Raw genomic sequence first — 22336 nt, forward strand, 5'->3', positions numbered from 1 at the left:
GGAGAAATGAGAGGTTGGTTCGGGTGAGGCCAAGGCACCGGAGGGCTCTAATGGCAGGGGGTCATTGGCTCTGTTCTGAAAACAACAACCAAGGACCCCGGGGGACGGCGGCTTTTCTATTGGCTGGGAGAGGGGAGCCTGGTGAGGGAGACGGCTGGTTTGTATTGGTAGAGATAAGTTTAGCTTTAAGGTTTTTTATGTTTTTTTTAAATGTGTAAAATTATTTTTTTTATGTGTTGAAAATTAATATTTATAGATAAAAATATTATTAGGTCTCAAACTTGATTCCTCAAGTTTTTTTTTGTAAATTTAAATTTTTTATTTTTTTTTATTTTTCTTATCAACATCGACTCGAATGAGGAAAATCGGTAATTTTAAAATATAACGCGTTAAAAGTCTAACACGTTCTAAAGATCTTTAAAAAATTTAAATTCTTTTGAGATAATGCTGAAAATGTTAAAAATGATGCAAATATATTAAAAAATATATTTTTTAGATTTTTGTTATTTCTTACTATTTTTGAATTTTTTTAAAAAATTATCAAAAAAATTGATCAAAAATTGAATAACAACATGATCAGCTCAACAATGATCTTTAGAACCATCCTGCTCATGTTTTAAAGATTTAGCTTTTCTATCTAGTAATTCCTTTTATTTTAATGTTAATTTTGAGTTTTGTACTAATTTTTTTTTTCTGTTTAGCTTGTGATTGAATATGAAAAACTAATTGAACTCTTTTTCTTTGTTCTTTTTGTTATTTGAAACTCAATAATCAATTTTCTTTGTTCTTTGTGGGTTTTTCTTTTAGTTTATTGCTGTTTTCTTTTTCTAGGATTTGTGTGTTGAATAAACCTTGTTCCTTCATGAAGTTAGTTTAGGTGCTACGTGGCACATTAAAAGCAAATAGCCAGCTAATAAACTTACAATGGGCTAAAACTAGACTTGAGAGAAGGCCACCGTATAAGACCAATTATGGGCTTCTTTTATTAGGTCAACAATCTATGGGCCTCACTATAGCCATCAAAAACAAAAAAACAAAATACGTCCAAAGCAGATTCAACGAAATCAGGTCTCTGCCCAACTTGTTTAGACATTGCCATAATCAGTTCCATTTGATTAGCAAGATGACTAGAAGAGCTAATATTAAGTGTCATCATAGCTTAAGCTTCAGACTCTTTAATGCTTGCTGGACATGAGAAGATGCAATGAAAAAAGTCTTTTATGATCACTTATAGAGGCCTATTGATGCAATTACACTTGTGAAAACTGAAGTTTCAGAGTATTTATATGAGAATTTATCACAGGTAGACTGTGGATAATCTAGTAAATTTTTTTTCTAAAGAATCATTGAAACAAGTTTAGGTCCCAAAAAAAGACTTGGATATGCTACACTATAGTAGTGACTAAAAGAGGCTATAAAAAAATATTCAACTATTGGATCGATTTTAAATTTTTACGAGGTTTTCGAAGCCCATTTCAATTGGAAACATACTTTGTTGATCATTCGAAGTTCAGATCCCGTGAAATTAGGTTCATAAAATCCTGTTTGAGCTAATTTTGTTATTTTTCTTTGATTTTCTTGAATTTATTGTTTTATTTCAGATTTTATGTAGTTTGTGTTTATGCTTTTGGATTCTAATTTTGTTTTCAATGGAGATAGGTTTTGTAGCATATTTAAATGTTTTAGAAACCTCTTTGAGAGGCAAAAATCATTTTTTTTAGAATAATAAATTGCGAATTTAGAGTTTAATTTTGCAACCCTGTTTGCTCAATAAATCTATTTTCTTTGTGTTTGTTTGCTGCCTTTCTAGTTTATGCCTGCATCACCAACTATTGCCCCCAGCAGAGTAGTAGAATAAGGGAGAAAATGGGTTTAAGAAGGATAAGATAAATTGTTGTGTTGTGAATCTTTAACAGTTGCTGTTCGTTATTTTTATTGTATTATATATATAACTCTAATGAATTTTATATAATAGATTTTAATATAATAAACACACAAGAATAATACAAAGCATAGTGGATCATAATGCTTCAATACAGAGGACCCATCTGAATTATATTTAAAAGCACCTCATGGAGGCCTACTGCATGAGGTAATTTGCCAGCAGTTATGCACACATCATCGATGCAATGTTTACAATGACAAACTTGCATTTGTATTCATTGTGGTGTTAGGTTCACAGATTCTGATCAAATAGATATTTAATGTTCCAAAAACATTGTATACGCATTTAATGCTTTACTTCAATAGATAGATCAAGTTATATCTCTAGATATCAGTAAATCACATCTTCAATAGATAGATTAGGGCATGTTTGAATTTGAAGAAGACGTGTTTATTTGCATCTTCTCTGTCAACGTGTGTTTCCGCAGCAACTAAAATGAAAACGAAGACCATCCATCATGGTGTGGAACTAACTAATATACTGTTCCCGTTATGGGGTCAATCATTACTATCAGAAGAAATTAAACCATTTTGGTGTCCATTGTTTTGATGCACTGAATACCATCACGACCTGTTAACTGCCAAGAACATCTATTTTCCAGGCAATCAATTTGAAGATGAAAACTCGAATGCACAACTGTAACTGACACTGATTTTTCAAGAGACCCACTACTAGAAATTCGCTAAATACCAACGGATTTACCGACGGAATATTTTATGTCGGTATTTTGAGGTCGAAATTACCGACGGCCAGTTTCCGTCCGTAATTCAGTCGGTATTTACCGATTGAATTACGGACGGAAAAGTTTCTGAATTTTAAAAAAGGCGGGCCGCTGACATGGAGGTTTTGGCGGGTTTTTTTTTTTCACCGACGGATTCAAAACGACTGCCCGTACAGTGCCCATAAAGTGATGTGACCGGTTCGCCGTTTAACTTTCCGACGGACTCACCGAGGGATTTGAAATGGCAGATCCGTACGGTGACATGTCTATGTTTTCGTCAGAATCACCGGCGTAATCACCGACGGATTGTCCGTCGGTAAAACCGTCGGAAAAAGTTAATATATGACAACTCTGCCGACCCTCTCATCCCCTATTTGTCCTTCTTCTTCCTCATCCCAACTCTCCCCATCTGCAAACAACCAGCCCCCCTCCCCCCCCAAAAAAAAAATCTTCCTCATAGCAGCACAACAAGTTATATTTCTTGAAGTTTTGTGGTCACAGCATCCGCGCGTGTTCTGATTTACCGACGGATTTTATCAATTTTTGTAAGTAATTATATCTTTTTAAATGTTAACATTTAATTAAATGTGATTTTTTTTTTTAGTATATGTATTTTGTTAGTAGATGTACATGTTTTATTGTTATTTCTCAAACAAACTTGTAGTATATGAATGTATAATTTTGTACCTGTTATGGTTTGTTTTAGATTTTGTAAGATTGTATTTGTTTGTAAATTGTTATTTCTTTATGGAATTACCGAATTACATGTGCTATTTTGAAATAATTACTAGCTTGCTTAATGGACCCATTTAAAGTTTTATCAATGGTATTGCGGAGTGGTAATTTCTGTAAATTTATATTTTTTAATTCGTATGGACGTTGATAAATGATAATGAATATTTAATATTTATGAGAAGTTGTGATTGGTTTGTTGGATAATCTCGAGTTAAAGTAATATTTGTACAAGTTTATTTACCTAACTTAGTTAATTAATACATGATGTCATCATAATTTTATAGAGGTTCGATATAAGTCATGGATGATCGTTCATGGATGTATCGAGATTCACCCCAAGGATTGCGGAGGATGGATTATTGTAATGGGGTTCAGGGTTTTATTAATTTCGTAACATCTATTCCCAGAAATTTTACTGGAGGCGGTATTAGGTGTCCATGCAGGAAGTGTGAAAATAAAAAGTATCTGCATCCAGATGTTGTAATGATGCATCTTCTAAACAAAGGGTTTATGGAGAATTACCAGTGTTGGTATGCACATGGAGAAGTATTTGTTAGCGAGAGTGAGAGGAGAATGGAAGAAACGGTGGTTGGGTCTACTTCTAGTGCTAGTAACGTGCATGAAACGACAAATGACAACACTAATCCTTACAGAATGGTTATGGATGCAATGAGAATGAATCAAGGTAATGGCAGTCAATGTCCAATCGTAGAAGAAGAACTTAATGTAGATGCAGCTAGATTTTTTGATTTGTTGAAAGATTCTGACGAACCATTATGGGATGGCTGCACGAACCACAGTAAATTATCGGCCGTAGCACAGGTGTTCACCATCAAGTCAGATCACGGGTTGAGTGAGGCCGGGTATGACAAGATTATTGAATGGGCAAGAAGCATTTTACCTGAAGGGAACAAGCTGAAAGAGAACTTCTATGCTGTGAAGTCCATGATGAAACCCCTCGGTTTAGGATACCAGAAATTTGACATGTGCCCTAACTTCTGCATTTTATACTACCTTGAAAATGCTGAGATGACCGAGTGCATGACATGCGGGCATTCCCGTTACAAACCTAGAACTGGCAGGGAAAGACTCTAGTGGCATATAAAAAACTTAGATACTTCCCGATCACACCTAGACTGCAGAGGTTATTCATGTCACCAAGGACTGCTGAGCACATGACATGGCACCAAGCACACCATGCGGTTGATGGAGTGATGGTTCATCCTTCTGACGGCGAAGCGTGGAAACGCTTTAACAGTGTTCATCCTCACTTTTCAGCTGAATCAATGAATGTGCGTCTTGGGTTGTGTACAGACGGATTCAACCCATTTGGGTCATTTGCTGCTCCTTATTCTTGTTGGCCGGTCATACTCACAGTTTATAACTTGCCACCGGGAATGTGTATGAGGTCGGAGTTCATGTTTTTATCTACTGTCATATCCGGTCCAAGAAGCCCGGGGCGGAATATAGATGTTTGTCTTCGACCGTTGATTGATGAGTTGGCGCAGTTGTGGTCCTCCGGAGCTCTGACTTATGATATATCGAGGAAACAAAATTTCCTTATGAGGGCGGCATTGATGTGGACTATCAATGATTTTCCAGCTTATGGAATGCTTTCTGGTTGGAGCACGCATGGGAAACTCGCATGTCCATACTGCATGGAAAACAACAAGGCATTCATGCTAGCAAATGGAGGTAAAGTTTCTTTTTTTGACTGTCACCGTCGCTTCTTGCCACTTCATCACATGTACAGAAAGAACAGAAAAGATTTCTTTGTTGGCAGAGTTGAAAAAGATGTTGCATCCCCGCGTCTTTCTGGTGAAGAATTGCATGATGTTGTCTCAGAGTACGGTGACATTGTGTTTGGCCTTCAATCAGGAAAGCAAAAGTTTCCTGGTTTTGGTTTGACCCATAATTGGGTAAAGCGAAGTATCTTTTTTGAGCTTCCTTATTGGAAGACCAATCTGCTTCGCCATAACCTTGACGTCATGCACATCGAAAAGAACATGTTTGAGAATATTTTCAACACCGTCATGGATGTGAAGGGGAAGACAAAGGACAACATCAAGGCTAGATTGGATATAGCTTTATACTGTAACCGAAAAAATATGGAGTTGGTTTATGATGAGTCACGGGTCGCAAAACCAAGAGCAAGCTTCGTGTTAGAGAAAAACGCACAACTACTAGTCTACAAATGGCTTAAGAGTCTGCGTTTTCCGGATGGACATGCATCGAACATATCAAGGCTGGTTAATATAGAGGACTGCAGATTGTATGGAATGAAGAGTCATGACTGCCACGTGTTTATGCAAACACCCATCCCATTAGCTTTTCGTGATTTGTTGCCAAAGGGAATATGGGATGCACTCACGGAGATCAGTCATTTCTTCAGAGATATATGCTCCAGCAAGTTGAATGTTGATCACATTGAGAGGCTTCAAACGAATATCGTCGAGACACTATGCAAACTTGAGATGATATTCCCTCCATCATTTTTTGACTCAATGGAGCATCTCCCTATACCTCTACCGTTCGAGGCAAAAGCTGGAGGACCGGTCCAATATAGATGGATGTACCCATTCGAACGGTTAGATATTACAGTTGCAATGTAATTCATATATAAAAGTATTTTATATGTTTTTCTTAATTGAATATACTTGATTAATATTTCAATGCAGGTACTTGTTTAATCTCAAGAAAAAGGTTAAGAACAAGGCGCATGTTGAGGCTTCGATATGTGAGGCCTATATTGTTGAGGAGATCTCAACATTTATCTCGTACTATTTCGAACCTCATATGAGAACGAGAATCAATCGCGTTCCACAGCATGATGATGGCGGTGAAGTGCCTTCCAGTGGGAACTTGTCAATATTCTCCAATACTGGACGACCCACACCTAAAAATGCCGTAAGAGGAAGATATTTGTTGGAAATAGAGTTCAAACAAGCACACAACTATGTTCTATTTAACTGTGATGAGCTGAGACCTTTTATTCAGTAAGTTTATACTAATTAAACTTTGTTAGTAATATACTGTTAATTATATATTGTAATATCATACACTCATTATCACTTGCAGGCAACATCGTCAATATTTGCTCTCCAATAACTCACAGCTGACTGAATCCCAGATCTTTCAATTACAAGATGAGCAGTTTGCCACGTGGTTCAGAACACATGTAAGCACTATCACAAACTCATTCTAACTTGCAAAATTACTGTACGTATGCATGTCATTACGAGATTCTCGTTCTTTTACTGTTTATTAATGTACATTACATGCAAGGTTTATCAAATGGGAAGGAGTGCACCTAAGTCATTGTCTTTACTAAGCCTGGGGCCTGAAAGAAAATGTAAGTGCTACAACGGGTATTTTGTCAATGGATATGTTTTCCATACTGAAGAATACAGGCAAGGAAGAAAGACATACAACAGCGGTGTTTGTGTTAAGGGATCCACTAGTAGTGAGTTAGAAGTTGACTACTATGGTAGATTAGAAGAGGTTGTCGAACTGCAATATCATAACGAGCAGAATATAGTGTTTTTATTCAAATGCTATTGGTATGACACGACTGACAGAGGAATCAGAGTTGATCCGCACTATGGTCTGGTCGAAATCAACTCAAAAGCTAGACTCCGCAACATAAACGATGTCTTTGTTTTCGCAAAGCAATGTCAACAAGTTTATTACACATACTCCCCTTCATTTAGAAAGGATCGATCAAGAGTGGATTGGTTGTCCGTTTTAAAAACGAAACCCCGGGGTCGTGTCGAGGTTGTTCAGGATGAGAACGAAGACACAAGTGTGCGAGATGAAGTCTTTCAAGTTAGTGAGGTGGTTGAACCATATCGAGTTGCTCCTTCGATTGAATTGGAAGAAAATTCAAATTTTCGTGTTTTCGATGATAGTCTTGTTGATGTTGACGCAGATGAGTTAAATTTTGTTTTGAGCTCTAGCGGACAACCGAATATCGATGAAGAAGATGATATTCATATTGAAGATTGCGATGAAGGTGATGACAATTCAATTGATGACGAAGAAGAAGAAAATTCTGACTAACTACCAAAATGAAGCCCTATGTAAAACCCTTTTTTACATGTAATTTAGATTATGAATGATATATATATTTTGAAACACAAAATATTTATTACTTGAAATAATTAGTTGAAATGCCATAATTATGATTGATGATATATTTTGTGACATGAAATAATTACTTGAAATGCCACCCTATCACCGACGGCCACACCGACGGACGTAAGTCCGTCGGCATTTCACAGAGAGTTCGAAAATAATTACTTGAAATGCCACCCAATTACAGACGGCCACACCGACGGACTTAGTCCGTCGGCATTTCACAGAGAGTTCGAAAATAATTACTTGAAATGCCACCAAATTACAAACGGCCACACCGACGGAATTAGTCCGTCGGTGTTTCACAGAGAGTTCGAAAATAATTACTTGAAATGCCACCAATTCACCGACGGCTACACCGACGAATTTAAATACGTCGGTAAGTTGTCGGCGGTTCAATTTTACCGACAACATTACCGACGGACTGCGCGAATTTCAAAGGGTTGCGCATTTAATGCGCCTCTGACCGCGTAATATTGCCGACGGAATCACCGACGGACCGCGAAAAATATGGAGGGTCATTAAAAATTTTGGTGCGAAATTCAAACTTTATCGACGGATTTTTAACACATCACCGACGGAATAAATTAAAATAATAATTAATTTTATGTCCGTCGGTGAATCCGTCGGTAAAACTGCCATATAAGTTCAAGCGACCGCCCGTTCAGTTCATTTTTTCTTCTCCTTCGTTTCTCACCTTAATGTTAATGTTGAATAATTATTGAATAATTACTTGAATTGTAATTGTTAATGTTGAATTTACCGTAGAATTAGTAATTGAATATGTTGGAATAATTATTAGTTTTACTCTATTATTGCATGCTTTGTGTTTAATTTTTTCCATTTATTTTGATTGTTATTATAGAGTTTTTTTATTTATTTATTGTTTTGTTGTATTGGCATAATTATTGAATAATTACTTGAATTGTAATTCTTAATGTTGAATTTACCTTAGAATTAGTAATTGAATATGTTGGAATAATTAGTATAGATTGGGTAAATTGGTTGTGGCTATTGTTAATATGTGCAAGTTTGTGGATTTGGGTAGTATCCGGTATAGGGGAGGTGCTGTCGAATTTTTTTTTTGCATTTGAATTTAATTATATAATTATTTGTATCAAATTGTGTAGATGCGTAGAACGAAAACCAGAGCTGGTCGCTCAGGTGCGGTCGCAGCTAGTTCGTCTAGCAGCGAGGATGATATTTCCTTAGGTGCCTCTCAAGAAGAGGCACCTACACCACCTGCGCCGTCAACCGATGCTGCCTCTTCCAGCGGTACTTCACAGCGCAGAGGCGGCGTGCCTTCGCAGCGGAATCAATTTACCCGCAAGTACGAGGCACAGTGGAAGGACGACCTTTCAATGTAAGTTTGTTAAGGTTTTAGTTTTTTTTATCAAGTAATCACTATTGAATTTATTTTATTTATTTTCAGGTTCACAAACATTGAAGCCGCCCGAGTAATATCATCGGCGTTTAAATCGTCGATGGAGATTCCATTGTTTCAATGGAATCAGATATCCAAGCATCCTGAATGGATGCCTCAAATCAATGCATGGTTTAACAGGTTTGAAGTTGGTATTAATTTATAATTTTCAGCTTATTAATATAATTGTATTATTTTTATTTAAACTTGTTTATTTATACAAAGCACAAATTCTGCTGGGACATTGAGCATAAAGCTGTTGTGAGGAGGGTGTGGGAAAATCACGCGGCAACTAGGTAAGATCGAAAACAATACAGGATTTTTTTTAGACAAAAATTTATGTTTCGAAATGTAATTTTTGGTTGCGTGAAGCAGGTTGCGTGATTTTTGGTATGAAGCACAGAAAAAGGCAAAAAAAAAGCGAGGGATAGGGGTTTCCAAGGCTGGAACGATGTTGCGGTTTGGAGGGATTTCAAACCGATATACATCCCGGAAGATATATGGCCGCACTATCTTGAGCACGTGACGTCTGAGCGGTTCACACGACGCTCACAGTCCGGTGCTGGCAACCGGAATCGGCCAATTCATGGCGGGGTGACAACTCACACTGGCGGCTCCGTTCCGTTTGCTGCACATGCGAAACGGATGGTAAGATTAATTTAAATGAAATATATCGTTAAATTCAGTTGTTGTTAATATATCTTTTTTCATTATAGGCTGCGTCTCTTGGACGTGAGCCGAGCCCGATGGAGCTGTTTGTGGAGACGCACGTGCGGAGTCAAGACCGCCAGAAGGGGGCGCAACAGTTCGTTGATAACCGTGCTCAGCATTTCGTGGTATGTTTGTTCAACCATTTTATTTTGTAAGTTATTATGTTTATTGTATTGAATATGATGATTACTTTTTTTATTTATTTTCAGGAGACCTATAATAATCGGTTGAGGGAGAGATACGGGGACGATACTTTGACCCATCCGGAATTCGATCCGGATTTGTGGATGGAGGTTGGCTCGTCAGGTGGACCAGATAAAAATCGGGTTTACGGGCTCTCCAACACTACGGCCGACAACTTGCGGTCGACCCGTAGTGTTTCAACCGTTGGGAGCTCCCAATCAATAGCGAGCTCCCAATCTAAGGAGTTCGTGGCTTTGCAGCAACTCAACGAGAAATACGACAACCTACAAGCGGAGTACGCACAACTCAAAGCGTCTCATGCACAACAAAGAGCGGAGTCTGAGCAATTCAAAGCGTCTCAAGCACAACAAAAAGCGGAGTATGAAGCGGCTCAGGAACAACAAAAAACGGCTTATGACCAGCTTTACGAAATGATTATGAAATTGTCAAATAGCGGAACATGTGCGCCTAATCCTTTTTGGCCGTATAACCACCAGCCTCCGCCAGGATCTCCTCCTCCTCCTCAAGCTCCATCATCTTTATATTAATTTGTAATCAACATTATTTACCTTTAAAACTTCATTTATTATTTTTCTTGGAACATATTCAGTTTGTAATGAATATTATTTAACTTTGTTTTTTTTTATGTTTAATAAAAATTTTATTTGCATAATTGGTTTGTATAACAATTAATTTATATAGTTTTATATTATATATCCTAAATAATTTTTAAAAAACAAATTAAGAAAAAAACTATTACCAAGGATTTTACCGACGGATGAATTTGGTCGGTATTTTAAACATTCACCGACAGACTTACCGACGGACTTAATCCGTCGCCATTTAACAGTAGCTTCCACCAGTACCGATGAATTTACAGACGGACATATTCCGTTAGTATTTTCAATTTCACCGACCGATGTAAAGACGGATATTTTCCGTCGGTAAATTCAATTTCACCGACGGAATGAAAATCTGTCGGTATATTTCAAGCGGGAATCTTTTTTTTTTGGCGCGCACTTTCCGTCTGTAAAACCGTCGGTAAATGGTTTTTTTTTTCCGACTGATATACCGACGGAATGGGGAATCACCGACGAAGGTAAAGCCGACGGACGTATTCCGTCGGGGATGACGTCGGTAAAAAAATCACCGACGAACTTCTAATCATACACCGACGGAATTTTTCCGTCGGTAAAACTGTGAAATCTTGTAGTGACCTGCAATTGATTTAAAATTTATTCTTTCAAGGGCTCACAAGATTCTGCATGCAAATGGAATGGACTAGTTCCGAGTTGTTGAAGTTGTTTTCTTGACCTTGATTGTGAATTGTGATCCACCAGCTTGATCCTTCTCTCTATCCAAGGCAATTTCTATTGCGTCGCCGGCCTTGAGGTCCTCTGAACGAACAAATAAAAACCAATCCCCAGAAAGGTCCACACTTGGCCTCTCGGGAAATCTCTTATACATTATTGTTGAGTTTCTTCGTGAAGTTTTTTTCCATCGCTTATCTCGAAGAAGTAGATGGGCAATTTACGAGGCAACTTGCCCCTTGGAAGAGGATTTATATAGTGCCGCACTCTACAAAACTGTGAAAAGGAAACGAGCGTTAAGGTCCTCTTGTTCTAAAAAGTGAATGGTCGATCCACAGACAGAAAGAAAAGCCAGAATCATGTCATCATATGTTCATCTTTCTGACTCACTGTGATTTGTGATCGAAATAAAAAAAGAAAAGAAAAGAAATAATCAACATTCGTTTGATCGGTTATTTTAAGAACCAAAAAAGAAAGCAAGATTAAAGATCCAATGTTTCTGCAAGATATCCCTTTCATGGGTCCATTAACATCACTATCATTTCTTTCACTGTCAAACCCCCTCCTGTTCTTGTTATTTATGTATGTATTTACTTTTCTGAAAGAATAAATGTTGTAGGGAGCAAATAGTGTAAATAGAAAGAGGAGAACACCACATCCCCAAAAGAATAAAGAAAGAAGAAAACAAAACAAAGTCATAAACCAAGGCTTTTCAATCAGCAGTACTCTAAATACCCCAGCAAATAGAACATGAAGAGGCCACAAACAATAACCCATCCCAAAGAGATTGTCTAGGATGTTTTAAGCTAGGAAAAAGAAGAAGAAAACGAAGAGTATTAACCACGAATATTGTTTTATACTATTTCATCTATATTAGATTTATTACATTATTTTTTTTCTTATCCTCATCATTCATGATATTATATCACAAAGTCAAGAAAACGACTTTTACAGTGTTCTGTTATACGGGAGGAGGCAGGCAGAGGCACGACATATTCAGACGGCTCCAGAAACGGGTTTCTTAAGGGGGTGGGGTCGGCTAGTGAGCTCTACGGTATGCGGCTTCTGTAAGCTTAGCTTTCTTTCTCATTCTCCCCTGCTACGAAACAACATGCTGCTGCTTTGTTCTTGAAATACACAATTCAGATTGGTGTCTGCCTAATCTTTTCTTGGTTTATGAGGTGAATTTGACTTGGAGTCTATGTAATAATGTTGTTTTATTTCATTAGCTTTTGTAATTGTAGTTAAATCTTTATAATTTAATATTATTGACACCATGAAAATTTATTAATTAATTGAAATATTATTTAATTAATAATTTAATAATTTATGTATTAATTAATAAAAAAAATAATTTATAAAGGTATTCTTTATTTTATTTTCAAATATTAAACTTTTTTTTACCTAATTGTATTTGGAAATTATGAATTGTAATGTATACTAAATTAATATACTTCATGAATATTAAGTAAAGCAAAAACATTTATAAAACAAAAATATACAATATCACAAATGATAAAACTAAACACAATAAATTCTCATTTCAAAGGTGTGAACTTAAATATAAAGCATGATGAAGCAAATTCTCTCAAGAGTCCTAATGGTAGTAGTGTCGGCAAAAAGAAGTTTATAGAAACTTGTTTTGTTTGTAAAAAGTAAAGAGAGACTGTTGTCACTGTAAAGGGAAAAATACACAAAGCAATATCATTGAGAATGTTGATGATGACAAAGCTACTAAGCTTGTTGTAGTTATGTTAGAAGTAAATTTCATGGAAAATCCTAAAAAGTGGTGGATTGATATTGGAGTCACCTATCATGTATGTTTTGACATAATTTTTTTTTTAGTATACAACAACTGCTAATGGAGAATAATTATTCTTGGACAACTCTTTAGTGACTGTTTGAGAATGTGGTAACGGTTGCGTTTCAAAGTTCTTTTCGCTTGGAAATACAATAAAATAATTTTTTTAATTTATTTTCAACATTAGCATATCAAAACGATCCAATAACATAAAAAAATTAATTTGAAGCAAAAATAAATTTTTAAAAAATAGAAAAACAATGATTTAACAATAACACCTAACAAGCTCTTAATGTGCAAAATCGACTATGAACAATATGGTTCATGCTTCTAATATTCAAAAAAGTATTGTTTATGGCTCGATGTTTAGCAATAACGAGTTTAAGTTAGTTTCTTAGTCTAATAAGTTTATCCCCACCAAGAGTGGGATGGTTGTGGGCAAGGTATTTTCATGTGATGGGTTATTTAAGCTCAATGTGATGACTATTGTAGCAAAAAGCCAAAAAGATTTATAAACATTCTTTTTTTTTGTTTAATTGGTTAGAGTCTTCTAATCTATTCTATAGATAGAAGTAGCAAGCCTCGGGAGTTAATTCATATTGATATTAGTGATTTAAAGTGTGTGCAAATTAATTAAAAGTGATAAAAATTATTTTATTAATTTTTTAATGTTGAACAAGATATTGTGTATGTCTATTTGCTAAGAAACAAAAACAAGGTATTAGAAATGTTTAAACATTTTAAAAGTAAGATTAAAAATCAACTTAACATGAAGATCAAGATGATAAAAAAAGATTGAGAATGATGTTGAATACAAGAACCAAACATTGAATGGAATGATGATATTATGTTAACAAGTTCAAAATTACCTTGAAACTTGTGGGGAAGGATATTTTATAAACAAATTATATTCTAAATAAAACACCTTATAAGAAATTAGGCAAAATATCTTATGAGTTGTTGAATAGTCAATCACCATCCTACAAATATATTAAAGTGTGGGGGTGTCTAGAAAAAATTAGAATTCCTCCACCAAAGAAAGTAGAGCAAATTCTGTAGAGTGTTCCCCTTCTGGGATTTGGAAAGCGTAGAGGCTTTCCATGCATTGGAACTGCCATTTATATTTAATGTCAGTTTTTGAGAGTTTCTTTGCGAATAGCTTTTTTGGCATGTTGACAGATATGGGAGATTCTAACTGTATATAAGATGGAAACTGCTTCAGTCGCTGATAAAAGTGCATCACTCTCTTCATTCTATTTATAATTAAACGAATAACAATAAAGGGTCCGTTTCCCTTTAAATTTTTTTTTAAAATTTTGCATGGTATCTTAAATTAAGTTCTCCATCAATCAAAACTAAATTCCGTCATCGATTGATTAATTATAGAGAAATTTAATAAATTCTTCTAGATATGTTAGACCTAACCCAATTGTAATTGTTAGACCTAACCCAACATATGTTAATTTAAAAAACCTGGAATTTAAAATTTAATTTCAGTCGAGTTTCAAGTTAAATATAAAAATATTAAAAATAATATTAACTTGCTAAAATATAATTAGTATAATTGTGTTTTTTAGTAATTCAATTAACATTATAAATTTATTTTTAAATAAAATAATATTATTTTAATAAAAACAATTAGTTTATATCCATATGATATGATGACCTCAAGGATTGATCCAATTACCTAAAATATTTTTTTTGCTAGATAAATTAATGGGTTCACAGATATAATTTCAAACTCAAACAAATCGAGAAAAAGACGTAGTATACTTCCTTAGGTATGAGGACAAAGCTATGATAATATTTAAATGTTATTTAGTCATTTCATTGCATTGATAATATAAATATTTTTCTCTTTCTTTACTAGAGACAGACAACCTAAAGATCAATAAATCCAAGGCTCCAGAATCTCCAAGTAAGAAAGCAAAGCACTCTATTGGTTCATTGTATTTACCCACCAATATTTTATATCTATTTATTTTGCTATATGCGAGTTGAATTAAAAAAAAATTGAGTAAAAAAGAAATATCCAAATCTTTGGTATTGGTATTAAATTCAATTCAACAAATCAATATTAAAATTTCCTTCACCTTGTTTCTTATCTAACTCAAATTTCAAATTTAATTACTTAAAAGTTATTCTAATATGACCCAATCGACTTGACAAGTCTGAAGACAATCTAGATAATAGGTAGAAATGTGATCTAACTTAATTTTTTTTTAAGATGTACTTTTCTTTTTATTGAAACGACGACATATTAGATCGATCAGAGTTTCGTGACTTAACTTATTGAACTCGTAATTCTGATTATGAACTCCATTGAATTTAATAAATGTATTTATGTTTGCTATGTATACGGTTTTGTAATTTCAAACAAACTTCCTGGTATTTAGTTCATATTTGATTTTACAAAAATCTATTTCAAAATTAAATTTCCCATTGAGTTTTTGCTAATCAATAAGGTTTAAGTTTCTAATATTATATTTCTAAGTCAGAACCAATTTTCTTTTTTTTAAAAATGATATTGTTTTGTTTAAAAAATTGATCTAGTTAACCCAATAACTCACAAGTAGATCAACAATTCAACAAAATAGATTTTGAACAGGATCAAAACCTAAACCAGGTTGGACGATCAGACCATAAGTTGCATCTTATTTTTGTCTGTGCAATACAACAATACTTACAAACAATAAATAACTAATTTGTATACATCTTTTTGTCACATCTTTATATATAGTTTTTGAAGAATAAATTGGAACTTATTAAGATAATATTCTTTTAATTCTCAATGCTATTTGTAATCAATAAGAAAGATATGGACAAGTCGTGCGATTCACATGGATTGAACCCCACATCTTCCTCGGAATCGACAACACAATAACCCTGACCATGCTCGACCTTGAGGTGAGTTATAAAATGTTCTTCCAAACTAGATGCACAGCTACGCCTTTGGGAGGGAGGGAGGGAGAGAGCTCGGGCGGGGAGAGGTGAGGGATGTTGGACCAAAGTGAAATAGATGACTTTATTCTTTTCCAGATTCCTTCTAAAAATATTAACGGGTAAACACTCGCTCGCACGCCCGCGCACACGCACGCATATAATGATTAAAATTTGAGTTAAATTCTATTTAACTAGTGTCTGTATTTTTGTTAAACAAACAGATTAATCCTCAAGTTGATTTAAATAATTAATTGATACTTGAATCACATTTTACCGTCAAGTTAGCGGCACAAGGTAAGGAAATATTGCTGAGAAGCTCAACATTTTCCTAACGAGAAATTAATGAAGCGAACAAATTTTTTATTTTTTAGATTTGATTTTTATTATTTTGATTATTATTTATTTTATTTGAGATAATTTATGAAATTATATTTTTTTTTAATTTCATTCTCATTCAACCTTTTAATTTGTAAGATTTGTTCCTCATTATTTTAATAAACTTGAAAAAAATAAAACATTAATAAGTTATTTTCCAGCTCGTTTTCCATGACATAACCAAACACTGGAAAGTGTTTTCCAACTTATTTTCCATTACACTACCAAACATCGAAAAATAATTCACTTTTCCAAAATTCACTTTTCAAAAGAAAACTACTTTCCAGCAAACAAACGGGAGAATTGTATTCTTGTGCTGCTTCACTGTTCATAACTAACAAACTAAAAGAATTATATATATATATATATATATATATATATATATATATATATATATATATATATATAAGAGTGCTTCACTGTATGTGAATCCTGTGGCTTCAGTCTTTATCGCACTCCGTCTCTCTTTTTCGTGTTTCTTCTCGCGCGGTGGGTGTTCCTGCGCTTTCTTCTCATTTGTGAGTTTGGATAAACTCCTAGCATTAGTGATGTATTGTCACCAAGAGAAAAAACTTCAAGTGGTATAATTTCTCAGTGTGAATTTATCAAGGGCATTGTATATTTCACTTGGATTAGTAAAAGAGTACAATACTCAAGTACGGTTAGTACTTGAGGTGTGGATGTAAGCTTACTGAACCACATTAAAAATCGAGTTTGCAATATCTATTTCTTTATCTATTTACTTTAAACACTTTAATTATATTATTGATTATTGTGTTATATGTGTTTAGTGTGTTTATTTGCATTATTTGACATAATTAGTGCAACACCTAATTCACCCCCCTTATATGTTATTGTTGTTTTAATCCTAGAATTACGTAAGTATCAATCAAATTTGTTTTTATCATAAACTTTAGAAAAGTGCATAATGTTTTTTTATGTTGACGTGAAAGAAAAATATTTGTAATTATTTGTATTGTTATAGTTTCGATTGAAAATCCCATTGTGTCTCATAGAAAAACAAATAAATAAAAACATAATTGCAAAGTTAAATTGTTTATTAAATTGTTTTTTTTTTGTGCAGAATTAGTGTGTTAAATTTTTGTGATTCATTTTAATTAATATTATTTGAGATTATATAAGTGTGATATATAATTGCAAAGTTAATCTTGTTATTGAGATAATAGATGGATAAAACTATCCATATAAAATAATATTACAATCACATTGCTATTACCAAAGAGCAAGTAATAAATTGTTTTATGATAATTTATTGTCAATTTATTGATTTTAATTTGTGGCTATCCATACAAAATAGATCTCCTAGACCTATCAAATTAAAAATGGTATTGAGATTTCTAAAACTAGAAGTGAATATTCAGACAATGATAAAAAGTTATTTTTTATGGATGTTAAAGCCATGAATATTTTATATTATGGATTGGGTAAAAGTGAATTTGATAGAATTATATTCTATAAAGATGTTGGATGGCTATTGATTTTATCATTGATAAGAATATATTTTGATACATAGTAAAAGCTAATTAATAATGTCATGTGATAGTGTCCGTCCTATCCCACATGATCAAATTAATTTAGGTTATAATAGAAAAAACAAATAAGCATCTCTTTTATTGCAATAATAATCTCTTTTAATTATCATAATATTAAAATATTTGATTAAATTATTCTATGCATAGAAAAGTAATTCAGTCATGAATATATATATTTTTTTTTATTAACGTAGGTGTCTAGGTCAGCTTGCGCGCATCTCGACTAATCCCACGGACCCTCAAGTTAACGACCATGTAAATCTCCAGTGACCCTGAAATTTATGACATTCGAACTGGCGATTTCTAAAAAGCAAACCTAAATTATAACCAATTGAGTTATATCTCTCAGAATCATAAAAATGTAATTTTGGTAGTTAATATTGTGAGGTGATAGTGTACAGAATCAAATTTAGGTTAAAATAGAAAAAACAAATAATCATTTATTTTATAAAATGTTTTAGATAAAATGAAATAAACCATTTTAAAATAATGAAGCGTAAATGTTTTCATTAATTTGAAAACTTTAATTGGTTATCCTCGTCTGCATACAAAGTAACATAAAAATTTAATGCCAACTTACCTGTACACGTGTACCCTCTACGATGATTGACGGGATCTGAGAAATCTTGGGCCACTCGGAGCCATTCTCCTTTCTACAATTTTCTGATAGAAGTGGGCATTCTGAAATCCCCAATTCCTTTAATTTGGAGAGGCGTTGAATGACTGTTGAGCTTGGCATATACTTGAGATTCTTGCAATCCCAAATCCAGAGAGATCGAAGAGAAGAAAGGTTGGCCAACCATTCTGGCAATGCTTCCTCAAATTCCTCTCCCCTGAAATCACATATCCACAGTGACTCAAGGGCAGTGAGGTGTTGTAGTTCGTGGGGTACACTCTTCAGTTTATCCCATCCTCATATCCACAGTGACTCAAGGGCAGTGAGGTGTTGTAGTTCGTGGGGTACACTCATCAGTTTATCCCATCCTCATATCCATAGTCTTTCAAGGGAGCCACTCAAGTTGAGGTGTTGGATTGAGTTTAAAACTCCTGCAGGAAAAGCCTCCAGCTTCTCTGAGTAACCACCGATGCTCAATTCCTTCAGTTGGGTGAAGCCGCCTAAGCAATCCTCCTCTGGGAAATGACTCAAACTCCGACACCAACTGATTTCTAATTGAACAAGAGAACGCAATTGTCGTAAAGCATGCCAATCAAAACTGATGAGCTCATCACAACCTTTAATCACTAAACTTCAAAGCCAAGACAATTCTTGCAAATCACCGATATGGATAAGCTCTTTGCAATTCTCTATCCGCAATTCCTCTAGAGATGCGCAACATTGTAGTCCGCTTGGAAGAGCTCCCATTTTACATCTATAAATAAACAATTTCTTCAAAGAATATTTCAATTCTCGGAAATCTCCAGGAATTGAGATCAACTCAGGGCAATTCCATATGATCAATTCCACCAGAGCTGCGGAGTGTTGTACGCTTGGAATTGATGCCAGCTTCTCACAATTAATTATCATCAAAATTCTAAGAGATGTGATGCCATGAAATTCACCACATAAATATCTCAGTTCATCACATTTTCGAATTACAAATTGTACAAGAGATGAAGGGTGACATATCGGAATGCTTTTCAACTTGCCACACCCCTCAATGCACAACTTTTCAAGACAAGGAAATACTTGATCACCTTCTCCACCTGGTACCATCCATTCTTCAAGACCATCCATACTGGATAGAGTGAGTTCTTTCAGTGCTAGAAACAGCACTGCTGCACTGCCACTACTACTATAGAACTCATTGCCTATACATTTCACACTAGGCATTCCAGTTATGTGAAGAATCTTAAGGCGAGGAAGACATCCAAGTGTTGGGAGTTGTCTGCTCTTGCTGCAACCGTTCAACGTTAGGACCGTCAGATTATTGAGTTGCAATGTAGACATCCATGATGGGAAATATTCACCACAGTAACCCTTGATTGTGAAGCTTCTTATGTCTGGGTGAGGTTGCAGGCCTTCCAGCGCATCCTCGCTGTTAACACTATTGTTACCTTTATCACTCCATTCAAACACCAATTTGTTCATTCTTTTTTCACGCAGTTTTGCCTTCTCAGCTTCTTCTGTCTCTAACTTGATCAAGCTTGCATATCTTCAATGCTCCTCTTAGTTCATTCAAACATCCCAGCTCTTCTACCATATGATTTGGACCCACAACAAAAAAAAGGCAGAGTTTGAAGGCGTGTTAAGAGTCTCACCTCAGCTGGCACTAGCTTTGGATCATCAAAATGAAGATGTCTCAAGCTGACTTTTCTCATTTTCTTGGGAAACTTTTCTAGTGACTTGCAATCAGTGAATCTTAATGTTTCCAAAAGGTAGAGCTTGGTGATGGATTCTGGCAATATCCTAATAGCAGTGTCGGAGACATCAAGATATCTCAAATGTCTCGGCTTGCAAATTGAATCTGGTAACTCTGTGATATCAGACCGTCGCAATTTGAGAGTTCTCAACCTGTTGAATTTCCAAGATCCATTTAATACATCAACCATTGAGAAAACAGTACGCAATTTTTTAGCATCACCCACTGGAAAAACAGTAAGCAATTTTCTAGCATAACCCGCTTTTAATGCTGACTCAACATCCCCACAAGAAATTAGATTGAGATGACGAATATGAGATGCGCCATCTACAGCCGAATCCACCTCCAGATTTAACGTTTCTGATTTTGAGACCTCCAATGCAAGGTCATGCACAAGATCATGCATCTTGCAACTTGTTACGATCTCATACGCATTCCTTTCAACATCTTGGAAAAAGGAATTTGCAAGCAAGTCATTGAAACACTTGTTGCCTTCGTCTTCCATCCTCCCATTTGATGGCCTTAGAAAACCTTCAGCCATCCAAAGTTGAATTAGCTCTTCCCTTTCAATTTCAAAATCTTTAGGAAAAATGGAACAGTATGCAAAACATTTTTTCAATGTTGGCGATGACAAGTAATCGAAACTTAATCTCAATACGCGGAAAGCTTTATTTCCATCATGAGAATCCCAAATTCTACTGTTTAGAATTGACTGCCACTCCTGCGTCTCCTTTTGCCGCAGCGTTCCTCCCAAAACATTGGCAAGCAACGAAAGCCCTCCACATTTCTACGCAATATCTTTTCCAATAGACTCCAAGTCTGAAGCTATTGTTTCTCGTCCACCCCTGCTCACCTTTTGCTTGATAATGGACCAACATTGATCAGCTGATAGTCTCCCTGGCTCGTGCTGAATCCCAGGAGAAGTCTCCATCATGTCTGCTACTTTCTTACTGTGGGTTATAACAACAACAGCATTCCCGTTCTTGCGGTTAATTTTTAACAGTTGCTCCTTCAAATCATCCCACTTATCATGGTCTTCATTCCACACATCATCAAGAATAAGAAAAAATGTCTTCTTTTCCAGCTTTTTCTTAAGGTTTTCCATAATTGCATTTAGGTTGCTCAACCCACCCGTAGTTTTGTCAATCATTTGCAACAATGCTCCTAAAATCTTCACTTTATTAAAATCATTAGAAACGCAAACCCATAGAGTCACATCAAAATATTCTCTCCCTCACTGCTTCTCAAACGTTTTTTGCTACAGTAGTCTTTCCAAGGCCAACCATCCCCACTATAGGGACAACCGAAAGGACACGGTGTTTGGTCAAGCTAGTCAGCATATCCATAACTATAGAGACATCATCCTTCCTTCCTACAATTTCTGAGCGGTCAAGGAAGGAATCTGTCTCTCGATCTGGACCCCAACTAACTTCTTGAGCACTATCTACTGGTAGAGATGTCAATCCAAGCCCAAATCCGGATGCATCTTTCCGGATTTCATCCAGGGCTTCATTGATCTTCTTAACTTTTTGACCCATAATCAAACGGAATGCAACGGGGTTGTGGAGTGAAAAGCAGTCACATACCTTTCCCTTCTTTTGTTCTTTGCGGAGAATCTCATACGCAAACTCGTCTAGAACATCTTCAGCATCATAAGCTACAACCTGTAGGTTCTGCAGCCAACGCTTCACAGACTCGTCTGTTACTGCCCTTCTGGCTGCGTCTTGGAGCACATCTTTGATCGTGGTCAAGGACTGGTTGAGCTTTCGCAGCTGGCCCTCAAATCCCCAAGCAAGTCTGATCCCTTCAGCAGCAATGGAACTCAGCCTTTTCAAAGTCTCCTCCATGGCAAACGTAAGAAGAAGCTCTGCTGCCAATTTATTTTTTTGGAGAATCAAAGAAGATATTTTGAGCACAAAAGAGAGAGAAGTATGGTGTGAAATAATAAAAGATGAAACGAAGTGTGTTTTGAAATGATGAGATACATTCAACTTTAGAGCATAGTTGCATGAGGGTCCCTTCCTCCCCAATTGATTGATGGTTGCTGGCAGCATCTTCCACGAACCACTACTGTCAAGTTTTCATACCAAATACCATGCCGACAGGAGGAACCGATTCAAAGCTATTGGTCATGAACATGAG

The 22336-nt window shown here is 35.4% G+C and overlaps 2 protein-coding genes across 2 annotated transcripts; one reads left to right on the top strand and one right to left on the bottom strand.

Annotated features, from left to right (window-relative positions):
• Nucleotides 1-9121: 9121 nt before the first annotated feature.
• On the top strand, nt 9122-10434 carry LOC127905034 (uncharacterized). Its single transcript, XM_052450967.1, has 3 exons — nt 9122-9606; nt 9675-9794; nt 9879-10434. The coding sequence occupies exons 1-3, from the start codon at nt 9604-9606 to the stop codon at nt 10398-10400; spliced, it is 645 nt and encodes a 214-aa protein (XP_052306927.1). The 5' UTR covers nt 9122-9603; the 3' UTR covers nt 10401-10434.
• Nucleotides 10435-11133: 699 nt separating this feature from the next.
• LOC18096642 (putative disease resistance protein RGA3) lies at nt 11134-22041 on the bottom strand. The gene is made up of 7 exons (XM_024592291.2): nt 21457-22041; nt 21048-21365; nt 20094-20981; nt 19097-19968; nt 18915-19001; nt 18415-18667; nt 11134-11247 (listed from the first exon to the last, which is right to left on the bottom strand). Exons 1-7 carry the CDS (start codon nt 22039-22041, stop codon nt 11134-11136), a joined length of 3117 nt encoding a protein of 1038 aa, XP_024448059.2.
• Nucleotides 22042-22336: the final 295 nt, after the last annotated feature.

This window comes from Populus trichocarpa, chromosome 3, assembly GCF_000002775.5.
Source record: "Populus trichocarpa isolate Nisqually-1 chromosome 3, P.trichocarpa_v4.1, whole genome shotgun sequence".
NCBI lineage: Eukaryota > Viridiplantae > Streptophyta > Magnoliopsida > Malpighiales > Salicaceae > Populus > Populus trichocarpa.

What these genes read in the sequence shown, in the direction of transcription:
- LOC127905034 (XM_052450967.1), top strand. An exon ending in ACCGTGCTCAGCATTTCGTG is followed by an intron (nt 9,795 to 9,878) that starts GTATGTTTGTTC and finishes ATTTATTTTCAG; the next exon opens with GAGACCTATAATAATCGGTT.
- LOC18096642 (XM_024592291.2), bottom strand. Translation starts at nt 22,041, where the DNA reads ATGGAGGAGACTTTGAAAAGGCTGAGTTCCATTGCTGCTGAAGGGATC. An exon ending in GGTCCATTATCAAGCAAAAG is followed by an intron (nt 20,982 to 21,047) that starts GTGAGCAGGGGT and finishes GATATTGCGTAG; the next exon opens with AAATGTGGAGGGCTTTCGTT. An exon ending in GAAGGAATTGAGCATCGGTG is followed by an intron (nt 18,668 to 18,914) that starts GTTACTCAGAGA and finishes ATGTGATTTCAG; the next exon opens with GGGAGAGGAATTTGAGGAAG.